Here is a 21,375-nt window from a genome sequence, read left to right on the forward strand (position 1 = left end):
GACTTCTTCAAAAGATGACAAATCCTAACAGTATTTGCTCCTGCAATTCACTGCTCAACAGAAAGGGATAGCCCGGTAACCTATACTAGATATCCAAAAGGAGTGACTGAAGGGCACCAGTGCTGTGTGAGCAAACATAGCAGCCATAAATCGGCACTCAGCAATAATCAGAATGCATGTAATTAACTGTGGCACTCACTACCACAAGTTAACTGAGGCAAAGAATGAAGAAAGATTAGACATTTATCTGGACAATAAAAATACCCCCAGTTATGTTAGAGGGGAAAACAATGAACATGGGATATCAAGCCGCCTGCTTCAGAACATAAGCCAGCCACTAACTGCCTGGTAGGGTAAAACCAGCCCAAAGTTACTATGTAGGTGTCTTACATCCCCATCTGCAGCATCTGGTACTGGCTACTGTCAGACAGAAAATGCAAGGCGCCAGACCAGCTGGCCATCCATCTGGTCATGTATGGTAATTCTTGTGTGTTTAATAGCTCATACACAGCTTTGAACAACAGAAAGAATCTATTATTGTGAGGAGAAGACTGGCCAGGACACCTGGGTTTTTTCCTACTCTAACTTCCACTCAGGCAGCTCTTCAGAGACGGGATGGAGCCCTCTCATGTGAAAGGCTGTCCTGGCAATGCAGTGCAGCAATGTCAGGACAGCATGTAAACACAAAGGCAGCATACTAAATGAGCCAGGCCAACAAACTACATTCGAGACAAACAATAAGCCACAAGTGCCAGTGTAACAATAAAGAGTGGAACTTTTAAGCATTGTGGACAGAGATGTTGAAAAGGACTGAATATACCAGTAAGGCTTTGAACATAACCTCTTCAGACTCTGCTCTTCCAGCACCAAACTGCTATTTCAGACTAACAACTAACATGTGGCTTCCCTCAACAAAACAGAACGCAAGAGAATAAGCACCACAGGAGCAATCTTCTGGATTAAGCATTTACCTGAAAAAATACTGAGTGTGTGCTAGCAGTAAACTTCAGATTTTCATACTGGATTTCAAACACAGCTCTCAGGGAACGTTTTGAGAAAGCTATAGTCAGTGGTGGCTCAAAAATTTCCCAGCAGAGGTTAAAAACAAAAACAAAAAAAACCCCAATTGTGCAGTGCATAAAAGTCAGCATGCCAAAAAGTCTGAACACCTATATTTAGCTGAAGAGGACAATGAGGAGCTCAGCACTGATCTGCAAGGTTTGTTTTTCCTCAGTGGTTTAGTGAAATTATAGCATACAGAGCCACCTAGTCATTATTGGCCACCACTTTGGGCAACTGGGGAAATTAGTGAGGAACTGCAAGGAAGGAATTATTACCATTTATATTGTTTGGAACAAATGATGTAAACATTGGCAGACCGCAAAATGAAATAGCTCTGCTGTGTGCCTCTCAGACCATATCCTAAAACCTCCCCACACGAAAGCGTGTCAGCAGCCTGGGTGCTAATATTCTATAGTTGGGAGATTCCAAAATTCAGTTCAGGGCAATAGAAGGAGATTACTCTCCAGCCACTGCTTCAGTGCTCCAAGGGTGCTTCTGACATGATTGCTCTCCACCTCAGTGGGAAAAGCTGAAATTGCTGCATGGGGTCCCGTGGGGGAGGTATACAGCCAACACTACTTTTTAAAATGAGAGCACATTTTTATGATCTTAAAGTTGGCAAATTTAATTATGAATTCAGCTCAGGTCCTCAGCCAGTTACAGTGAGTTAGGGTAGGTGATACAAACATTAAATATATTTGAGGCAAGGTACTTGGTGGATGCTAGCTCCGAGGCCTATACTTAAAACAAAAGCAGTGACTGGAGCACTAAGAGGCTGACCTAATGGAAATGGAATTTTGGAAAGCATTAGAGTCTTTGGAGCTAGGAAATCTTTTGATAGAACACTCTTCACTTTCCCTGGCACAAGTGATGAGATGTAAAAGGAGCTGTTGCCTTGCAGTCACAATACACCTGGCCCAAGAGTGACCCCTATGAGGAAACCCCATTGCACCAGATAATGGCATAGAGATTTGGGGGTTAAATCCCAGCTTCCTACAAGATAATCAGGTGCAGCTGAGACTAGTTAGTCTCAGAACTTTAAAAAAGCTGTGTTCCTTTCAAGAAAAAACAGGCCAAGACTCTCTTGACAAGAAGCCCAGACATAATGCTCTGGAGGAATAAGTTTTTATTCTGGGAGTTTACAAACTGATACACTGCATGAAGGGAAGGTAGCCACAGGCTTTGTGTTCCTTTGGTTGCACCAGAAAACAAACCTGTAAATAAATCAGAACCCTTAGCAGAGAGTGTTTTGTTTAACCTGAACCTCATGTAAACTCCCTGTCCAGCCACAAACCTTAACTCTGACATAATCTGCACCTCCCTGGGTTGAACTCACTCCAAACTGACCTTTAGCAGAGACCAGTAAAGAGGAACACCTGCTGCATCTCTCCAGAAATTAGAAGCTGAAAAGTTCAAACCTTAAAATGCTCACCACATGGAACCCAGCAGCACAGTTCCCACTACCTTTAGCACCAGAAACATGGTAAGCTACCTTCTAATGCATTTTAGCAAGGAAATTCAGACTTTGGCATTATTTTCTTAAGATTAAAAATTATGCAGCTGAGAAGAAGTTAAAAATAAAAAAAAGACTGCTTGCCTTAAAACAAAACTATTAGACTAGCTGCTAAAAGGCAGTAGCAGTGCCTGACCATTGACTTCTGTTAAGTAGAATAGCCAAAGTGGCTTGGGTTCATCACGTTTTACTGAGGATTGTTTGCAGTGCGTGTGTCACAATTCAAACACAGGCTGTGTAACAAAACACCCTCTCTTACACCCCCACCCCTGCTCCCAAACATACACTTGCTTTTGGTCTCAATTTCTGTGACCTATTCAGTTTGAGAAAACGTTCAGTGAACTCTGTCAGATACCTGGGGACCGACCATATTGCAAACAGGAGGGCTCAGAAATAGTGAAGTGCAGTGGGAGTTTCTTATTTATTTGAACACAATGACAACTGATAAGCGTTCATTACGCTTATACTTTTGTTTAAGGGGCTTATTGCCAAGTCTGACTTTGTTCAGAGTCAGCCAGTGATTCACTTTACTTAAATGCCAGATGAGGTAAAATACCTGACTCTGTGGTTAATACCGAGGAGAGAGAAAATTGACCAAACAAACTTACGTAGGTAATCCGAGCCATGTGATCCAAAGGGGTGACCAACTGAATCCGTGTTCCCTGATATCAGAAGATGGGTCTGTGGGTTCTGGCACCCTCTCTGGTACAAGGATTTCCAGGGCTTTCAGCACTACGGTGTGGGAAGCTGCATTGGATTTCAGTGCAGAGACAGCTTCATAGTAGTTTAGATGAGTCAAATCGATGCCATTTATATTCAAAAGCACATCTCCTGTGAATTAAATAAGTAGGATGATCATGGCCGCATGGACTTACTGACCTTTTGCAATATAGACCATCGCTGCCTCATCCAGGTCTTAGTGCTTCAAACTTCACTGGTGTTTAATATCAGCTTTCACTTAAAAACACTAAAACCCATTCACTGAGTTAATTAGCAAAGTTATAAAAAGGGAAACTCTGTCTGGAAAATCTCCTTACCTCTCTTGATCCTGCCATCCCTGAAGAGGCATCCAATGGGTTGCACGCTAGTTACATAAATAGGAAGTTTGTTTTTATTGTCCCTTCCACCTCCAATAGTTATTCCCAAAGATTCCTTTAACTCCTTTTTTATTGCGACGGTCTTTTCCTGGCTGAGGTATCCCTGAGGTAGATCCTACAAAGAGATAGCAATGATTATATGGGTTAATCAATGCAGCAGAATTTAGAAAGGTCCATAACTCTAAAAATTCAGGGCTGGTGAAAGATGCCACATTAACAGCTCTGGAGAGTGAAGTTGTTTGTTTAGGCACAAATAGCAAAGGCAGCAGAAGCTATAGCACACCGTACTCCCAAGGCAATTCAACCCTGACTCAGAAGGGTTGCTGCTAGGGATGTGAGGCTATATGCCTGTCTACATGTCCATTCGATCCTTTGTCTACATAGAGGCTCTTTGTGATGAGAATTTCCCCACCAGGAAGTGGAAAGAAACTACCAATTCATTTCACATAGGTCATCAAACATATCAGGTATTGCCAACTTTTTATTTTTTGAACTTTGGTTAAATTGGGATGGGTTTGAACCAGTGACACAGAGTAAAGAAGCATTTCCAAATCTATCTACAAAGGCTGAGCTATCCAACCTCATGCATGTTTTAGAATAGAGCTTGTTATTAAAATATATAATGTTTCCATTGGAATGATCACAGTCCCCATTTGTTTCAACAAGCCCAGTATACAGCAGAACTGCAGAGTTACAAACCCAGAGTTACGAACTGACCGATCAACCACACACCTCATTTGGAACTGGAAGTACACAATCAGGCAGCAGCAGAGAGAGACCAAAAAAAAATAATTAGAGAGAGAGAGAGAGAGAGAGAGTAGAGTACAGTGTTAAGTTAAACTACTAAAAAAATAAAGGGAAAGTATAAAAAAGATTTGACAAGGTAAGGAAACTGTTTCTGTGCTTGTTTCATTTAAATTAAGATGGTTAAAAGCAGCATTTTTCTTCTGCATAGGGAAGTTTCAAAAGCTGTACTAAGTCAATGTTCAGCTGTAAACTTTTGAAACCACCACCATAATGTTTGGTTCAGAGTTACGAACAAGCTCCATTCCCAAGGTGCTCATAACTCTGAGGTTCTACTGCGCCATAAGGCCAAGAAAGTAGGAAGGCAACCAGCAGATATTTTTCCAAACACAAGACAGAGAGTATGAAGAGGAGGAGAAACTTATTTCTGAAGATGTTCAGCATCATTACATGAGATGAAAGGACAGTTTTATAGTGACTCAAATAGCTTATCTACTTTAAATGAGAATCTAAGGGTGAAATTTCTCAAAACAGATCAGCATTATCCTAGCTCTGCTCTCCTTGAAGTCAGCTGCAAAAAACTCTTACTGACTTTGATGGGAGCAGAATTAGGCTGATGTTGAGTGCTTATGAAAATCCCACCCCTAAGCTTAGTGAAATATTAGCACATCTTGTCCTATAGGTCTTAAGAGGAAGAAAGGGTTAGAGTCATAGAATATCAGGGTTGGAAGGGACCTCAGGAGGTCATCTAGTCCAACCCCCTGCTCAAAGCAGGACAGATTTTTACCCCAGTTTCCTAAATGGCACCATAAGGATTGGGCTCACAACCCTGGGTTTAGCAGGCCAATGCTCAAACCACTGAGCTATCCCTCCCCCCGCTCTCTCTTAGAGTGTGTGTGCATGCACATGTGTTGTGGAAACAGGAGACAGTGGACTGCAGTTTATAAAGGAAAGAACTGGGCTGAAACTGCATACGATAGCAACCAACTCAGATGCAGTAACCTGGAAAACTAAACAGGAGTCTAGGCAGTTCATATTTCAGGCAGAATTTCTTCACACAAATTTTAGTTTAAATATGGAACAACCTGCCAGAGGCAGCAACATAAAAGCAAATCTGTTCAAGTTCACAGTTTTCTAGAGGAGGGAACCTGAGCGTAAAAGTAACTAGTTAAGTTGGAGAAGTTGCAAAAGCATCTTTCTTTAGCTTCATTAGTACAGCTCTCACCTTCAGGCCACACCTCCATACCATGACATGGAGTCACAGGCAGTGTTAGCATTGCAATTTAATACTAGGGGAAAGCTGTGCTTGATGTCCTACAGATAGGGAATTAAACCCAATGGTTGTTTTACTGGTTTCTGGTGGCTGTCAAATACCCAGTGACCCTTTCTAAAGGAGCAGAGATTAACTCTGCTGTTTTGGCCAGCATTCCTTCTCCCCTTAAGACAGGCTTTAACCTCAAAGGCTGCACAAATGATGCTGCATTGCTCTGTAGATAACAGGTGCTTGGTCTGACTGTACAGTTCACTGTTCTGCCAGCTCTCAACTCCTATTGCTTTGCAACATCTCGTAAAGAAAAGGTGCTATATGGGACCAAACCCTACTCTTTATAACCCCGCAGTATTCTTTGTTTATATTTTCACAGCACTCAGTGGTAAAGTAATAGATTTGAGAAACAAAGAACAACTGGCCCAGCAGAAAATAGCACTGCTATTACTACAAGACTTACCTTTTGGTAGTTTGATTTTCGTCTGTAATGATTCTGGTCAGGTCTCCTCCGATGGTGCACTGGACTCCCTCCATTGCTGCTGCTGCTGCTACTGTTTGGTGTGCCACCATCGTCAACAATATCTGGCAGCTGTACACCAGACTGCCTTAGGACCACAAAGTTCACTCTTGCCTCACTGGTCTGCCAGAAAAAAACAAAAGGAGAAGCTTAATAATATTCCAGTAATTTAAATGGGTAAAGTTTCACCATGGCTCATGTAGAGACTTAACCTTGTGACTGCTGATGATATCTCTGAAAGTTACATGGCTCAGACTTTGTGTAGCATTCTGAAAAATGTAATAGGCATGCACACACCTCTAGAGACCAGACATATCTATGAAAGGAGCTGATAAGGGGTGTCACATGTAAGATACAGGAGGTAATTTTTCTATTCTACTCAGTACTGGTGAGGCCTCAGCTGAAGTGCTATGTCCCGTTTTGGACACCACACTTGAAGAAAGAGGAGAAGAAATTGGAGAGAGAGTCCAGAGGAGAGCAACAAAGTGATAAGAGGTTTACAAAACATGGTCTAGAGCAGTGGTTCTCAACCAGGGGTACACGTAACCTGGGAATACTCAGATGTCTTCTAGGAAGTATATCAACTCATCTAGATATCTGCCTTGTTTTACAACAGGCTACATAAAAAGCACTAGCAAAGTCAATACAAACTAAAATTACATATACAGAGCAGTATAAACAAATCATTGTCTATACTGCTCTGTATACTATACACTGAAATGTAAGTACAATATTTATATTCCTATTGATTTGTTTTATAATATATGGTAAAAATGAGAAAGTAAGCAATTTTTCAGTAGTGTGCTGTGACGCTTATGTCTGATTTTGTAAGGTTTTAAGTGAGGTGAAACTTGCGGGTGCACAAGACAAATCAGACTCTTGAAAGGGGTACAGTAGTCTGGAAAGGTTGAGAGTCACTGGTCTAGAGAAGACCGGGGAGGGGGAGGGATATATGTCTCCAAATATGTTTATAGGTCGTTATGAAGAGGACTGTGATCAATTGTTCTCTATGTCTACCAAGAGTAGGACAAGAATTAATCATCTTAGCTTGCAGCAAGGGAGATCTAAGTTAGATATTATGGTTAGAAAGATATTCCTAAAGATAGTTAAGCTCTGGAACAGGTCACCTAGAGAGGTTGAGTTCCAACATATTAGATTCTATTCTATACATGCCATCCTCGTGATACAGTGCTTATACTTTTACTAACTTGAACAGTATGTTTTTGGGCTTTGCAATCAGTCCTCAATTCTAGAAAGTTGTTTATTGGGAACATTTGTTGACTTACTTCTAATATTAAACATCACTGCTTAGGTTCAAATATTTCTATGTAAGAACACAGGCTCTCCATAATTATCAAAACTCTTCCCTTTTTCTCCCACCACCAACTCACCAAATTGCCTGGAAGAGAACACATTCTCCCTTATCTTTGGATCTTTTCCAAGGTTTAAACTGTAAGTTCTGGTGAAATGCCCTTGTGTTTGTCATGATCTTCGGGCAAAAAAAGAAACCCAGCTACTAGAAGCTGGCGGGCACTGCCCCATGAGACAGAGCATTTGAAACTGACCTAAACAAAGGCCACTGCAGTTGTAGTAAACTTTACACAAATACTTTACACCAAATGTTCAGCCCATTAAAATGAGACAGATTTCTATCATGATGAGAATGACCATCTCCCAGCAAGGGGCCTCAAACTGACTCATGGACCCCTCTTCCAAAGGCAGTTTAACTGTGAATTTTACCACTAGCATCCTCATCTAAATCAAAAATGCTTCTGTTCTGTACTGCCAGGCCATGCACTCTCTATTCAGAGCTCCCTAGTTTAGCTCTCGGGAAGCCTCGCATGCTTTGCTTCACATACTCTGTCCCGGTATCTGTCACAGATGTATGCCTTGTGTCTAGAGATTTCTCTTGTAAAAAGGCTACACCTAAAGAAGATCAGTTTGCCTTTGCTGCACTAAACCACTGTAGACATCTGACTCACTGTGGTATTGTCAGAGATGATTCATGGCATATTCCCACCTGTGTATTCATGATCGCTAGGAAACAGTAATCCCCACTTCTGTAGGGAAGCCACTCTCCCAAAAATGGTTACTTAAGGGTATCCAAATTGCTCAGGCATGTTTTGTTAGCCCTTGGGTCAGAAATGGAGCACTGCGCTAGTGGTGCAGACAGTCACAGAGTTATCAGACAGACAGCTGCTCCACTCAATAAATTACCTGTATTATCTGTGCAGCAGTCTCAGGTGTTCCCTGCCTCAGGTCCTGGCCATTTATAGAGAGAACTTTGTCATTCCGACTCAGCTTTCCATTTTTGGCTGCCAAACCTCCATCAAGCAGGTCCAGAATAAAAATCCCTGCCTCGTCTGTCTTCCTAATCAGTTTGATTCCCAGGGGTTCAGATGGGTCTCTCTTCATCAGTGTAACGTGAATCACTTCCCGGTTAACAGCAGGGCTAGAATCCTGTTTGAGAGTCCTGTTGGAAAACCCTTTTTCCTGCAGGACCATAAGTTGAAGAACAGGACCTGGGTGGCGCAGCAAGGAGATAGCTTGGCAATGAGTCACGCTGCTGATGTTGATACCATTTACCTAGAAAGAGGAAGGAAAATGCACCATTTAGATCCTGGAGAGCCTATGGGTCTTCCACTGCACCTAATATCACAAGGTTAGCAAAAGACACATGTGGATCCTCCATGCACGAGGAGCCCTCCCTGAGACCATTCCAGAGCTCTGAAGCCTTGAAACTCTCCCGTATACTTAACGTATGCTTCTCGTTCCAGTGGCGTACCGAGTCGACAGAAGAGCGATCAGCGATCCATTTAGCAGGTCTTCACTAAGTGATAAGTGGAGACAAGCCCTAGGATCTTCAGTCTAAATCTTTATTTTTTCAAGGTAATTTTGGTAACTATTATTCCTCTCCCAGGCAGCAGTCATGTAGGATTCCATCCTGTCTCATTTTAGTGTGCATATGGGACTATTGGGAAGGTTAGCAAGGAGACATGGGCAACAGCATCTTCAGTATTCTAATGACACCCAGCCAGTGTTGCTGAATGCCTTATTTCTGGCTGAAACTGAGAGGTGGATGAGGCTCAATCAGGTAAGATGGATGTGATATTGATAGGCTTGGAGAAGCAACCTGAAGATATGACCAAGACTAGTATCTGCCACTCTGAATGCATGGGTCTGCCAATCCTTATTAGAGTGTATAATCAAAGGAGATGGTTGGATTTCCAGTTGATGGATTTGTCTGGCCAGGAGGATGTAATACAACAGTAGTGAGGTCCAGATCTTAAAGAAAGTATGTGCCTTTGTCACCTTGAGATTAGACTACTAACAATGCACTCTCCGTGAAGCATTAATTCAATTTGGAAACCAAAGCTAGCAGTACAGAATGTGGCAGATCGGTTGCTTGGCAGGGTATATTGCTATGAGCATATGGCACTAGTGTTCTGTGCTCTGCACTAGCTGCCAGTTAGTTTTCAGGGTGAATTAAAATGCTGGTTTTGACATGGAAAGCTTTCAATGATTTAGGACCTGCCGGTTTGAAAAAGAGCCTCTCTCTGTGCAATAGTGCTTAATATCTTTTATGGGACCATGGCAACAACTATACTCCATACAAATCTCATAAAAAGCTGTCAGATACATAAAGTAAATAAAATAGACTGAAAAGTTCAAAGCAAAAATTAATCTAAGGAGATCTGTAACAATAGGTTATAAAAGATTTTCAGACAGAAGAGGTGTTTGTCAAATTGAGATTAAATTTAAAAAAAAATCCTCTTTATTACACCTGCTTCCACCACTCAAAACAATTCTATTTTCTCTCCTGCACTTGTACCCTTCAAGTGCTGAGTCAGGTAAAAATAAGAACCAATCCAAACCTTCTGAGGTTTAAAAGTGTTCTGATTTCTTTTTAATATTTTATTTCTTATTTACTTCTTACCTCTCCCCAGCTGGGCTCAGAACTAACCAAACACTACAAAAGAGGCTGCTGTCAAGGCATTTCTGGCCTGATAAAGCAGGAAGGGTCAGAAATTAGATGAGACAGCCTGTTCTTTTAAGGCTCACAGCCCAGTTTCATAGAACCAAGATATTTGGACAAGTGTCCAAACTTTGGAATGCTTATCCAAATCTCTTGAAGTTTGCCCAGCATGACTTATACTTTTTGCTATCCACTATCATAAAAAGCCTTCTCTTAGACAAAGAAGGGTGGTAACTTAACTTTACTACTAACAGAACAAACGTACCTCAAGGATATGGTCTCCAGGTGCTATTTTTCCATCTGCAGCAACAACAGAATCCCGAAGGACTTCCTGAACAACAATGTTCCCTAAAGGAGTGTCTTTGCCCCCAACTATCCGCATTCCTAGTTCTTCTTCTGGATCATCTCGATGAATTTCAATCGTACTTGTTTCAGCCACAAGACTAGCTTTCTGAGGCAGGTCTGATTGTGAGAATCAAAGAAGAGAAAGCAACACATGAATACAGATAAAATCCCCTAGTCCTTTCTCGATTCTAGTTTCACACAGAGATCAGGTATATAGTACTGGTAGGGCTTGTATTGTCTGGCACTTATGTGCTCAAAAATGGTATTGTGTGGGGGGGAGGGGTATGTAGGAGGGAAGAGAATAGATCACAGACTAAAAGTTAAATTTCCTAGACTTTCTCCCCATATGTTCCCAATGAGTGCTCACTCAGTGCAAAGCTGATTGTCAGGTGGTGTAGCAAGAATGGAAACAAAGCATTTTCGAGGTCTTTTGTAAATAGATACTTAATTTGCCATTTCGAGATTTTTCTTCTTCTGTATCTACTGCCAGGTTATTTAAAGTCAAACTACTTAGAACTTGGGGCTTCTTGGTTTTCAGTCTGATGCTCAGGCCATTAGAGAAAAGGACTTAATTTGGTGCTCTGATCGAAGAACTGAAAGCCTAGAACTCTTGCGTTCTAATCATGGGTCTGACATTGCTTTGATGTATCATCTTGGGCAAGTCATTTAACCTCTCTCCTTCAATTTCCCTTCCCCTTTGTAAAAAGGGAGTAACATTTACCTACTTCAGAGGGCTGAGAAGAATTAATAAATACTTCCAAACCATTCTGAAGATGAAAATTGTTAGCTCTCCCTGCACTTTTGGCAAAGTATGTTAAATTTATCATCACTGCAGCATTTGTGCACGCCAGGCACGTTAGGTGTTGTAATGAAGGCAATCACAATGTCAGCCAAGTACAGCTGTAGTTCTCGATCACACAGTGGCTTTAACAGAGAGATTGACATATACTTGGGGAAACTCCAACACAGAACCAAGCTAATCTACATGGTAACTATTAGACAGGTTCATTAGCAGACAGACTTGTCTCTCCCAGCACCATCTAAGTGCGCACAGGAATTAAGAAAATCATTTTGAAACACGCTATCAAGAGTTTTACGCTACTTATTGTCATTCTAAAGATTTAATGAAGTGGTGGTATCTTTGAATGGAGATATTGCTATTTTCATTTGTAGTGTGATGGGATTTGTTTTCTTACTGATGATTAATTTCAAATCCAAGCACTAGCAAAGGCCATAAAAATGCTTCTGTTTAGTATCAGTAGGGAGGAACTAAAATAAACAACCTGAACAAATAATTGTCTCAAAGGAGTAAATATAAAATAAAAAGAGAGACTGGCACAAATCCCTGGTACTGATTGCTTGGCATCTTCACAATATGTTTGGTGCCCTGTTCTCATGGGGCTGGTGCATGCACTTTGTTTCCACACAGCTGCAAAAGAACATTGTTACTGAAAAGCTTCTGATTTTTTTTTTTAACTGGTGCTTGGTGTATTGCTCTTGTTAACCTAGGGTTTGTGAAAGAATCTTGCTGTACTCTGTGCACGTGGCCATCCTGAGAGGGGATAAGGGAGCTGCTACTCTTAGTAGGATTGCCAATTTTGGTTGGATGTATTCCTGGAGGTTTCATCACATGACATAATTCTGGAGACTCCAGGAAAATCCTGGAGGTTTAGCTCTTAGTTAAAGAACTTTTTGTGTGTCAGTGGCAGAGGTGTGTGTTTTTTGGAACTGAAAGGCCGAGAGTAAACAGCAAAAGGAGAAGCTTGAAACTATTGAAGGTTTCCAAGTGTTTGTTCATACAGATGTGAGCAGAATCTGTGACAAGCTCTTTTAAAGAGTATACTTAACATTAATTTAAAATTTTTTTTTTTTTTTTTTTGGTAAAAAGAGATTTGAAACTTAATTGCATTTTGTGCTATTCAAAGTGGTGTGAGACACTGCTGGTAACTGCAGAGAGAGACATTACCGCCTTCTTCACCCTCCTCAAAGGCTGGATTAATGAGTCCAGGCTCCACAGTCCCCAGAGATACCACAGCTGCTATAGAGCTTTCTGCCACCAGCGATGATGCTCCGTCTGATAGCTCCGCCTCTCTGGCAACATTCGTTTCCTCCCTGGTAATGGGATCTTCCTTGCCTCTAGAATGTGGATTTTTTCTCCTTTCTATATCGGATTTGTATTTCTTGAAGCCAGGACACCTAGAAAGGGTTTGGAAGTCAGTCATCCACACAAGTAGCAACAATCTCATCTTACATAGTAAACTCAGCAAATACAAGGTGGGGTAACTAAGGTGCTTCAGGAAGCATGATTAACTCTTGTCAGTCACACATTTTCTTTCCAGCAGCTGGTGCTAGCAGAGATTCATTCACATCTCAGCCTCAAATTGAGGCTGGAAGAAGGGGGAGAGAAACTCCTTTGTGAACCTTTTTTTTTTATTGTTTTGTTTTAAGAGACAGATTAGTTTAATTAATCTGAGAAAGGGACAGTAGGAAGGGGTACTCCTTGTTAAAATATTTACCATTCAAGCCCTGCTACTCCCAACGAAGGTGAGAATATATTTTGTGAGGCGTAAGCAAATACTTATTCCCTCTGCTCTTTCAGAGCCGAGGTAAGAGTGTGAACCACACATTTGAATCACAGAAGTTTTATAGCCTTGAATATGCCATGTTTCTACCAAACAATCAACATACAAGACTGAGTGGGGCAGCATGAGGAAATTTGCACTGTTGCTGCTGTACCCATGTTATAATAAATAGAAGTATTTTCTCACCAGGCCTGTCCATCTAGTTCCTCTCATAAGAACCAAACTCAACATTTAAAAAAGAACCCCCAAACCCTGTACCCAGCAACACAACAATCAGTGTTACAGAAGAAGCAGGGGAAGGAAAACAAACTCGGGCTATTACCACCTTTGGTAAGAGGATGGATGGCAAGTTCGGTTGGTGATGCAGAAGTGGTATTAGAGGCTCAGTGGCAGATACTATTCCCTGAGTCAGTACTGAATCAGTGCTCCAGAACAATGATACAGGATACTAGGTGATGGGTGGTTACCACTGTGTCCAAATCAAATTCCATTTGAAGTATTTACATTCTGGCTATTAAAGTACCTCTGCAATTTCACCTACTCTTATTTCTTCCTGGTCACTCTACTCCCAAGCATAGGGTGGCCAAAGATACCTCTCAAAGGCACAGGGCAATCAAACCCAATGTCCGAAATACGTCTGCTTGTTGACAAACTGGAGGCCCAGGAATGGCCCTCAGAGCCATTTCAATTATTAATATTGGCATCTCCCTACTACACTCTTGAGATCTCTGTAAAATTAACACCTTTCAAGCCAGACTGCGAAGTGCAGGGAAAAATGTCACAAGACTAGTCTCTAAAATTTGCTGCTTTTTCTTTTTAAATGCACAGATGTAGCTTAGTCACTAAAAATCATCACAAACCCTGATGGAAAATACTTTCAATGTGGTGGTTTTATGCCAGTTAGAATTTAGCTTGAATCACCTTTATGTTAATAGTCCGTATATTTAAAAAAAAAAACATACTAGATTATTGGAACTTGGTTTTGGTACTGATTAAGTCACAACGGACTAAACTGCAAGCCACCATATATGGTCTGAAAGGTTAACCTTCCCATATGTGACTGGATATCCACTGAAGCTGAATGACATTTCAGCCAGCAAAGATAAGATATAGGTGCTTTTAACTCTCAGTTACAGGGATCTGGGAAGTGGGGGAAATAAATTATTCAGTGCTGACTGTGTGTGTAAGACTCAAGTAAAACAGTCCCAGCCCTTAAGAGCTTATAGTGTAAGAAGCAGAAACAGAAGATGGAATGCACTGGTAAAACTAGAGAATGGAATAGGTTTATTTTTTGAAGAGGAGCAATGTTTTAAAATAATTGTGAACTCTCAACTTGTATGTTGAAAGTATGGATAAAGATATTGAGAGCACCTTAGCTTCGAGATACTATAGGAACATGCAATAGAAACACAAATGCCTGGCTAAAATTGCAAAGATTTCCTTAGCTCAACCACCACCTTCACACTTGTTGACTTTGGTATTGCTACAGACAAGCATGATGTATTTGAACGGTATCAAATCTACTGTGTACTACCCAGTACATACTAACAAAACATGCTGCCACTGAAACTTTGCCTTTGTTTACAATAAGGCTTGCTCCCAGCTCCATTCTGAGCAATCATTAACTAGGAACAAAGGTTCTTCAAACTCCATGGAAAGACTCCTTTGTTGTGTGTGCTTTTCTAAAACCACAGTTCTTTATCTGTTCCAGCTCAGCTAATCGGCAGTGGAAATGCCAAAAACATCTGTGCTGAGAAGTGCAATGAAAAGTCAGTCTCCCTTTCTCTGCAGAACCTAGTTTCAGTTGCATCTATGCTTGTGAAAGAATGAGGGCAGATAATGGTATTACAAATATGTGATTCAGCAAGTGCATAATGCACTGAGTGAAGTGACTTCCAGTATTTGGATCAAAGACTTGTGTTACACACATCTTAATAGGACCAATTAAGCTGGCAGCATTTTATTGTACCCCTTGTCTCTCTTCTGTAAATACTCAGGAGCCATGCACTGTGTTTGAAGCAAGCGGTATGTATGTTTATAATTACGTCAAGGAAGCAGGTGCATAAGGACCATTCTGTGAAAAGGAGCACTGTATTCAGAGGCTTGTTACATTCAGTTGGGCATTGCTTCTGCTTATCTGTCTAGGTCGACAAGTAGTTTAACCTGTATCCTCAACACAGATGTACTAACCACCCAAACACATAAGCACATTGTCTTCATCCTCTCACTTTACTGGCCCCTCCCTTTGTCATCTCTGCCTGATATTCTCATTTGTTCTAGGTAAGGAAACCATTGTTCTGTTTGCTAAGGCACCACAGATAGTGCTAAGTTACTAACTAATAGTTATGTGATGTAAACATATATGCACCTGTTCTGTAAGTGGGCTTCTAGTTCACACCTCTGCATAGTCTGCTGACACTCTTTCTGGAAGGGACAGAGGATAGTCAACTTATCCAGCAGGTTTCTCACTAGAAGGCTAGACTTCCGGCAGTGTTGGAAACTCAGTTTTTTCCGATCCATGGGACAAAAGTTATACTCCTGCATGAAGTTCTCAAGGCACTTGAAACAGTATGTGTGTCCACAGGGTGTATCCATGGGCTGGAGCAAAGGCTGAAGGCAGATATGGCAAACCAGTTCATCATCCACTTCATCTTGGAAGTTATAAAGATGATTGTCCTGTAACAGGTGGCACTGGCCACATTTATGGCAAAGTTCACTGATTTTGGAGACCTGCTCTTCCACTGCAGGGTCAGCCATGATATCCAACATCAGAAGAAAGTTTGTCAGTTTGAAGACCAGGAGTTAGTGGTCTGACAGGACTTCTCTAATTAAAAGGGGAGAGAGAGAGAATTAATCACTCTAAATTGTCTAAAATGCAAGTTAAAGAGGCCACTGTCAACTTGAAATCTAGTCAGTTAAAAATAAGTTAAATCTAGTTTCAAGAAGCACAACTGTCCCAAGTCCCCCTGCCAATTTTTGTGATTTTGCATTTTTCTATTCTCCCCCGCCCCCTCCTTAATTTTTCCTTTCCAATGTAACTATGAGAGAGACCCACCCAGGCAGCAGGGGAAAGTAAGGCCCTGATTCAACAAAGCATTTGTGCATCTGTTTAAGCATTTGGGTGATTTGGATCCCGAAAGATTATGCATGGGAAATAGTGACACTAACTAGACACAGTTCTGTCAAATACACAAAGTGAAATTAACTGAAATTCTTATTCCTTCTAATTACAATAATAAGTGCAAGAAAAGTGATTAAGTGACAGTTTCCTTGTCTGCCTTTCTGGTTGGTATTAAATGTATTTGTCTTAAAGAGACGGGGGTTAGTTTATTTCTTTCCCTCCCACCCCTCCACCTCCACCGCCCAAAAGAGAGAAGGTTGAAAGGAAATTTTAAATCTAGGAGGCATTTCCTTCCTCCCAGTCCTCTCCTTCCCAAAAAGGAAACCCTGTTAGTTTTAACCATGAGTGTATGGTTCACTACTCACACAGGTACACATTCTGTGTGTGTTCGAACAAGTATTCTATGGAACTAAAAAAAACAACTGCTTTATAATGGAGGATAGAAATACCCACCCAGGCTACTACATAATTCACTACAGCATACCAAAAATGACTGAACTTCATTGGCTTAGTAAATAAATCTGAAAGTTGTGGAGGATGAAGATAATAGGACACATTCAGCTCTCTGCAGCTGCAACTATATTGATGGAGTTACATTCTGAACATTGCCTTGCTTGGCAAGCAGAGACAAAATTGTCACATTGAGGATTTTGTTTTTTAATCTGGCAGTTATAATATAGTGAGCCATATGGTACTGCACAAGGCTGGAATTCTACATCCTGCACTTTTCTAAAACTTTCATAAAAATAATTAGGACTGAGATATTTCTAGTGTCAAAAGTGCAAGAAGATAAATTTTGTACTTGGATGAAGTGTCTTGAAACAATTCCTTTACAGAATGTGGAAAAAAGTTTAAATCTTGGTGAAAACTGGTCTATACAAATGCCTGGAGGAGAATGTACAGAGGAACAATAACTTATCAGGAACAGTAAACAAAAGTCAGTCCAGAGTTTCTAATAACAAACAGACACCATGCTACTTCAATTCTTGTCAAACACACAAAAGTCAGCTTTTTAATTAAAGGGCTCGTATCACAAATGAAACCATTTTGTTTTGCATATTGTTACTTTGTCATGGAAACTTACACACTTCAGAAGTCCAACAGGTGCCAGGGTATAGGGAGGACGGAGGGTAAAACATAAATAAATAAATAAATACATCAGGCAGTAAGATGTTTTCTCCCCATTCAATCGCTCTGCCTGAGAGCCACTGTCACCCCATGAGTAGGAGCTTACATGGGATATCTAGTTCAAGTGCTTTGCTTATGTCTAGTCTTTACTGTAAGTGACTCGTATCACTTCCCACTCTAGACAAAATAGGAGGCATATTTCAGATAATGGGAGAATGTTAACAATACACAAGCCTATGTAGTGCAGATGAAGGATGTTGTATCCCACGCTCCAGCATTGTAGAAGCCCCCGTGTTGTGCCAGCTGCAGCAGGCGTGTACATATAGTGCATCTAAAGCACACAAGCACAGCCTCTCTTGCCATATATTTCATACAAAAGGACACATTTTGATCTTCACTTATCTTGAAAGCTAAGAGGTAATGTTACAACTTCAGACAAGCCCCTGACACCACCTAATACTTGCAATCAGTCAGCCCAATACCATCAACTTAACACCCCCACCTGTCCACCCCACACTTTCCAAAACTCAATAACTATCAGTAAGACACAGAGGCACAGCTGTGGTTTTGGGTTTATACTACATTTTAATAGTTGCATAAAACATTTTGGCAGGTGATTAAACAATACATAGTTTCTCAGTGAAAACCAAGAATTCACTCCTACTTTTACTGATAAACCACAGTAGGCCTTTTCAAATGTAGCCTACAAGGTTTCATTCTCTGCTCTTTGTGCTACAACATGAGGAGGTAAATCCCATATGTCATTTCTAGACTAGTGAGAAATGGACTTCTGTATCTGAATCCAGTAAATATATTTCTTATAAATTATATTTCCCTATAATCCCACTGTTAACTCCAAATCTAATTTTTGAAGGTTCCATATTTAAAAATAGGAAACGGGACACCCAATTTGTCTAACAACTCCAAGTGCTCAGATAGAATTTACCTTACATCACTGTCCTTTCAACAAAGAGGAAGTTGCTTCAGATGTTTGGGAACCTAAACCTGTCACATCAGTGAAGAAACCCAGCCCACACCCATCGCCAAGGTAGTAGTTTGTGAACAGCACTAGTGAAGTGGCAAGCCTCAACATGCCCACTGGCTGTTCAGTGATTTCAAACAAAAAAACAGATGTTCTGTGTAAGTAAAATTAGTAAGAAGTTACTCAGCAAAGACAACTGCTTAAGAATCAGTTTTGTTACACTAAATGTTTGGAGGATGCAGTTCCAGCACTGAGGGTTTGGTTCTACTCTCACACTGGTCTGAGTGCATTAGCTTTTACAGAGTCACTCTAGTCTAGTCACTCTTATACCAAAAGTGAGAGCACAATCAGGCCCTGTAAATTCAGATTCAAGTTCTAAAGATGCAATTTAAAATACGCCTGGAGTCGTCATGGGAAGCTTCTATCAAGTTTAAACTTCTCATCTTCAAGGGCCAAAAATCAACTCTGTCCCCACTCCATCTCACAACACACTCTTGTTTCTTCTCTCCTGTTTCACTCCAATTATACCACTCTCAACGTCACTTAGCTTCCTTCCCGTGCTTCCACTTTTTTGACTTCTTCTGGGTTGTGGCTTAAGACAATGTGACAAGCCCCCTATATTATTCAAATCTGGCCCTAAGACCCATTCTTCCCACAAACACCAACTACATCAGTCAAATGCCTTGTCTACCCTAACACGAAGAAAAATGTTGTCTTTTACTCTTTGCAAACTACACAAAACACACAATATGAAGCAGCCACAGGGCAAAGTTAGATCCTAAATAACTGTGTTTACTAAATATACACAACCCTGTAAGGTCTAGCTCAGTGGTCCCCAACACGGCACGGGCACCATGGCGCCCACCAGGGCATCTATGTGCGCCCACGTACTGGCCGGCGGACAAGCATCCGTCGAAATGCCGCTGAAAAGCGGCGTCACCAAGGGGCGTTGCCACTGAAATGTCGCCGAAAAGCGGCGTCACCAAGAAGCGATGCCGCCGAAATGCCGCTGATTGTCGGTGGCATTTCAGCGGCAATGCCTCTTGACGTTGCTGCTTCTTGGCAGCATTTCAGCGGATGCTTGTCCGCCGGCCATGGTCCTCGGTGGCTCGTCATCCGGCGCCCGCCACCCGGAAAAGGTTGGGGACCACTGGCCTATCTGCATGCTATTATTGCTCTTGCCTATTTTCTGGGTGCTTCTAAAACACAGAATATAGTGAATGCCACTGGAGAGTTCAGACTATTTAAAGAGATACTACCCTATTCCTATACACTAAAAAAAAGGAAGAGGATAAAGCGGGAGGAATAAATCCTAGAAAGCAAAAACTTTCCTCTAGATTTCTCAGTATTTCATGTCTTCCATGCGCTAGAGTGCAAATTCCTTAGGAAGGAACTGTCGTGTTTTGGCTTTACCACACCAAATACATCATGGGTTCTTACACACATAAAAGTACAGAACCTCAGAGTTACGAACACCTTGGGAATGGAGGTTGTTCGTAACTCTGAAATGTTTGTAACTCTGAACAAAACATTATGGTTGTTCTTTCAAAAGTTTACAACTGAACATTGACTTAATACAGCTTTAAAACTTTACTGTGTAGAATAAAAATGCTGCTTTCCCTTTTTTTTAAAGCAGTTTAATTTTAACACAGTACTGTACTGTATTTATGTGGGTTTTTTTTTGTCGCTGTTGCTGTCTGATTGTGTACTTCCAGTTTGAAATGAGGTGTGTGGTTGACTGGTCAGTTCGTAATTCTGGAGTTCATAACTCTGAGGTTCTACTGTATATCCTATTTTCTTGTACTATAACACTGAATCACAGAATAATAGAAATTAGGTCTCTTCCTTTCTCAATTAGTTGTCTAGTCTGCCAATGCAAAACTATTCCCTGCAATATGTTAGTGGATTGACTATTCTTGTTTTAATTGTGCCAAGTGATGGAGCTTCCAACACTCCTTGTATCAGATATAGATCCCCAATATGTGCTCAGCTGCAGCGTTAGTAATAGCACTAATAAATTATGTAGTGTGCCAAGAAACACACAAACACTGAATCTTTCAGTATCATTTCAGGCTATGGAATTCCAATTAAAATTAAATTCAGATAATACAAACTTGCAAATACTGATTCAATACTCTCATAATTGGGATATTTTAACAAGGAATGCTAGTCTAAAAAATAAACAAACACACATCTTCCCAAGGTTATACTTCTGACCGTACTAAGCTTCTCTATATTACTATAGTACTTCTTTTAGAGAAAACTAATTGTGGTTGTTCTTGGAGTACCCAGATATTAAAGCATCACTGTTTGCAATGCTATTATTTGAAGTTCTGTCATTTCCACTTCCTGTTTTCAGCACTTAGCTCAATTATAAAAAATAAAACAGTTTGGAGCACAGATGTGCAAAATCCAATCTAGGTCTATCTAAGGTTCTTACATGTGCTCCCTTCCCTGCAATTCTCATATCTAAACACCTGACAATCTTTCATGTATTTATCCTCACAACACTCCAATGAGGTAGAGAAATAGTATTATTCTCACTTTACAGATGGGGAACTGAACCAGAAGTGACTTGCCTAATGTCATACAGGAAGTCTGTGGCAGAGCAGAGAATTGAACTCAGGTCTCTCAAGACCTAGGTCCAAGACTTTATGCAAAAAACAATTATATATTGGTGGGAGGGTGGGGAACTGAGGCGTTCAGATAAGCCATTTTGGTTTTGGTTCATCTGTAATTCTGAACTAAAAGCTGACATAGTTATGTAGAAACAAACTTCTTTCTACCTTTGTGAGCAAAATGGTCAGCGAGACCTAGAAAACTTTACATATTACAAAATAAGGGAACATACAGTTACGACTTGTACTGTAGAAAATATTTTGGTAGTTTAAAAGTTTTATATTATGCTTTCTTAGAGGAAAGCGTTTATGTAATGCCAACAGACACTGGTTATCAGGATTGAACTTGGGGCCTCTGGAGCTTAGTGCATGAGCCTCTACCACATGAGCTAAAAGCCAACTGGCTGTTAGCTAAAGCTGTAG

General features: G+C 40.8%; 1 protein-coding gene and 1 long non-coding RNA gene across 7 annotated transcripts in view; one reads left to right on the forward strand and one right to left on the reverse strand.

Annotated features, from left to right (window-relative positions):
* Positions 1–21,375, reverse strand: part of LOC120372655 (ligand of Numb protein X 2-like) — a 40,383-nt gene that overhangs the window by 3,110 nt on the left and 15,898 nt on the right. For 4 of the 5 annotated variants that reach the window (XM_039489949.1, XM_039489952.1, XM_039489950.1 and 1 more), the window contains exons 2-8: positions 15,472–15,927; positions 12,488–12,717; positions 10,442–10,638; positions 8,418–8,786; positions 6,144–6,323; positions 3,613–3,787; positions 3,184–3,406 (exon numbers count right to left, since the gene is read on the reverse strand). In XM_039489949.1, the coding sequence (XP_039345883.1) occupies positions 3,184–3,406; positions 3,613–3,787; positions 6,144–6,323; positions 8,418–8,786; positions 10,442–10,638; positions 12,488–12,717; positions 15,472–15,872 (1,775 nt within the window). In that variant the 5' untranslated portion in view covers positions 15,873–15,927. Of the gene's footprint in view, positions 1–2,072; positions 2,277–3,183; positions 3,407–3,612; positions 3,788–6,143; positions 6,324–8,417; positions 8,787–10,441; positions 10,639–12,487; positions 12,718–15,471; positions 15,928–21,375 lie in introns of those variants that run through there. The other variant, XM_039489953.1, reaches the window with a different exon arrangement.
* Positions 2,148–10,612, forward strand: LOC120372658. Of its 2 annotated transcripts, none has more exons than XR_005585094.1 (4): positions 2,148–2,545; positions 8,700–8,862; positions 8,978–9,089; positions 10,483–10,612. It is a non-coding gene; the product is annotated as an uncharacterized LOC120372658 (long non-coding RNA). The 2 variants fall into 2 exon arrangements; XR_005585095.1 differs by lacking the exon at positions 2,148–2,545 and adding an exon at positions 6,634–6,685.

This window comes from Mauremys reevesii, linkage group 9, assembly GCF_016161935.1.
Source record: "Mauremys reevesii isolate NIE-2019 linkage group 9, ASM1616193v1, whole genome shotgun sequence".
Classification (NCBI taxonomy): Eukaryota; Metazoa; Chordata; order Testudines; family Geoemydidae; genus Mauremys; species Mauremys reevesii.